This window comes from Daktulosphaira vitifoliae, unplaced genomic scaffold (genome assembly GCF_025091365.1).
Source record: "Daktulosphaira vitifoliae isolate Bord-2020 unplaced genomic scaffold, ASM2509136v1 Scaffold_1030, whole genome shotgun sequence".
Classification (NCBI taxonomy): Eukaryota; Metazoa; Arthropoda; class Insecta; order Hemiptera; family Phylloxeridae; genus Daktulosphaira; species Daktulosphaira vitifoliae.
This window is the reverse complement of record NW_026100590.1, coordinates 1-2,985: the sequence shown is the minus strand read 5'-3', so window position 1 is coordinate 2,985 and position 2,985 is coordinate 1. Positions and strand designations below refer to the sequence as shown.

The window sequence follows — 2,985 nt, the reverse complement described above, 5'->3', positions numbered from 1 at the left end:
ACCTTGACATTACCCCCACCATCGAAAGACCACGCCCACTGTGTGACACGCCCCTCCCCCCGACCACGCCACCCATCGGTGAGTGGGTAGGTGAAGGGGTGAGGCGGGGGGGTTCTAGAATTCCCAATATTACCCTACNGGGGGGTTCTAGAATTCCCAATATTACCCAAATAACGTGTATTGTATTATTAATTGTGTCAATCAAATTATATATTCTAAAGTTTTATTGAAAAGTGAGTGTTTTCTTTTTCTCATTAAGTTTAATTCCTTTTACCACGTGGGCCCGCACAACAACGGTGAGAAAAGAAAAGTGTTTTTTTTTCCAGGATGAAATACATTATTTAGGATATAAAATTAATAAAGAGGGACTGAGTACTAGTGAGGCTAAAATTAAAGCAATTGTTGAAGCACCAATTCAAACTAATATTACTCAGGTAAAATCATTTCTTGGTATGGTTAATTATTATATTAAATTTATTAAAAATAGTACTGATATATTATTTCCACAGTATCAATTATTAAAAAAGGATAATTTGTTTGTGTGGAATAAAAAGTGTGATGATGCTTTTAAGGAAATAAAAAATTTTTTAACTTCTGCTCCCATANGCTTTTAAGGAAATAAAAAACTTTTTAACTTCTGCTCCTATTTTAATGCATTTCAATCCCAATTATAAGATTAGTTTAGCATGTGATGCTAGTTCCTATGGTGTAGGTGGTGTAATTTCACATATTTTACCTAATAATGAAGAGAGACCTATAGCATATACCTCTAGAACTTTAAATGTTGCTGAACAGAAATACTCTCAAATTGATAAGGAAGCGTTAGCTATTGTGTTTTGTGTAAAAAAATTTCATCAATATTTGTTTGGTAGACATTTTATTTTAAAAAGTGACAATAAACCTCTTACTCATATTTTTCATGAAAACAAATGTCTACCACAAGTGGCTGCGAATAGACTACAAAGGTATGCCTTATTTTTAGCAAATTATAATTATAGTATTAAGTATGTTAAATCAACAGAAAATTCAAGTGCGGATGCTTTATCTAGATTAGCTATTAAGAATACAAATCATAATGAAATTGATACCCCATCTATTCACTTTATCAATAGTTATTTTCAAGGTATAAACAAGGTTTTAATTCAAAAAGAAACTGAATCTGATGAAATTTTAAAAGAAATTAAGCAATATGTTTTAACGGGTTGGCCAAAAAAATAAAATCAAAGAGGAACTGGTTAGGCCATACTACTTACAAAAAAATGAATTAACCATTGTTGAAAACTGTATTTTTCTTGGACATAAATTGGTTGTGCCAAAAAGCTTACAACAAATTTTTTTGAGGGAACTTCATAGTACTCATTTTGGTATTGTTAAACTTAAAATAATGGCTAGGAATTATTTTTGGTGGCCACAATTAAATAAAAACATTGAGGAATTTATAGCTTCTTGTAATACGTGTAGTAAATTTAGGAAAGAGCCGGGCAAGTCCCCTTTGCAAGTGTGGGAGTATCCTAGCGCTCCAGGTGAAAGGGTACATGCTGATTTTTTAGAATTAAATAGAATTATGTTTATTCTAATAATTGATCAATATTCGAAATGGCCAGAAGTTATAAAAATGTCATCTACTACTTCTTTCCATACAATAAATATTTTGAGGGAATATTTCGCTCGTTATGGTATTAGTAAAACCTTAGTCACTGATAATGGGCCACAATGGACCTCAGATGAATTTCAGACATTCATTATGAATAATTCTATTAAACACATATTGACTCCTCCTTATCACCCGCAGAGTAACGGGGCAGCAGAAAATATGGTTGGTATTTTCAAGGACAAAATAAAAAAAATTTTAGACAATGAAAATAATGTCATACAGGCATCATGTAAATTTTTATTAGATTACAGAAACACTGTTCATTGTACCACTGGCAAAAGTCCAGCTGAATTACACTTAAATAGAAAATTAAATAATAAATTTGATCTAATTTTAAATCAATTCAATAATAAAACAAAAATGATTATTCAGGAAAACGTGAAAGATAAGGTCAGACTAAGTCAGGAATATCAGGAAACAATTATAAAGGTAATAGAAAAACAAATTCTGAAATAGGAGATAGGGTATTAGCTAGAAGTTATGGTAAAGGACAGAAATGGTTGGAAGGATAAATAAAAAACACAGTAGCACAGTAGGGTTNAAAAATAAACCCAGCACAGCGGGGTCGAGGCACAGTGTGAACGAGGCATAGATGGCACAAGTATAGATGATATCTGACAGTGATTAAAATCACTATCATAAGAAACGCTTCGATGTAAATCANTCATAAGAAACGCTTCGATGCAAATCTGTAGATAGTGTTTCCTTTAGAGAAATTGGTGAAATATTTTAAAAGCAACATGAACTCTTATTTCTTTAATTATATCCTGATTAGTAGTTCTTTGATTTTAAAATATAATATATGAATAAATACTAATTATAGTTTTTAAATTTAGTATGAAATTGTGAGGCCAGCTATGATGTATGGTTCATAGTGTTGGGCGGTTGATAAGAAAGTAGAGCAGAGAATAAGTGTAGCAGAGATGAGAATGCTTAGTTGGATGAGTGGAGTGACTAGAGAAGATAGGATAAGGAACGAGCATATAAGAGGAAGTATAGGTGTTGCGTCAATCGTGGATAAGATGACAGAAAATAGACTTAGATTGTTTAGTCATGGTATGAGGAAAGAAGAATCGGAAGCTGTAAGAACAGTTATAGAAATGAATGTTGAAGGAAGAAGAGATAGAGGAAGACCAAAAAAGAGATGGAGGGATGCTATTGAATGCGATTTGAGGACAGCTGATGTGAGCGTAGAGGATGTGGGACATCGTGTCAAGTGGAAGCTTAGGATAAGGGTGGCCGACCCCAATTAGTTGGGATTAAGGCAAAGAAAAAGAAAAATATTACCAGAAATTCCGGTGGCAATTGACATAATATGATTGTTGTTTGGG

At 32.7% G+C, this 2,985-nt stretch overlaps 1 protein-coding gene across 1 annotated transcript; it reads left to right on the top strand.

The window, feature by feature from the left end:
- Window positions 1-345: 345 nt before the first annotated feature.
- Window positions 346-1,883, top strand: LOC126909726 (uncharacterized; the record flags this gene model as incomplete). The annotated part of the gene is made up of 4 exons (XM_050692155.1): window positions 346-434; window positions 616-821; window positions 873-1,201; window positions 1,443-1,883. Coding segments are annotated over 4 exons (1,065 nt in total), but the record flags the coding sequence as incomplete, so codon positions are not given.
- Between the last annotated feature and the right edge of the window lie 1,102 nt (window positions 1,884-2,985).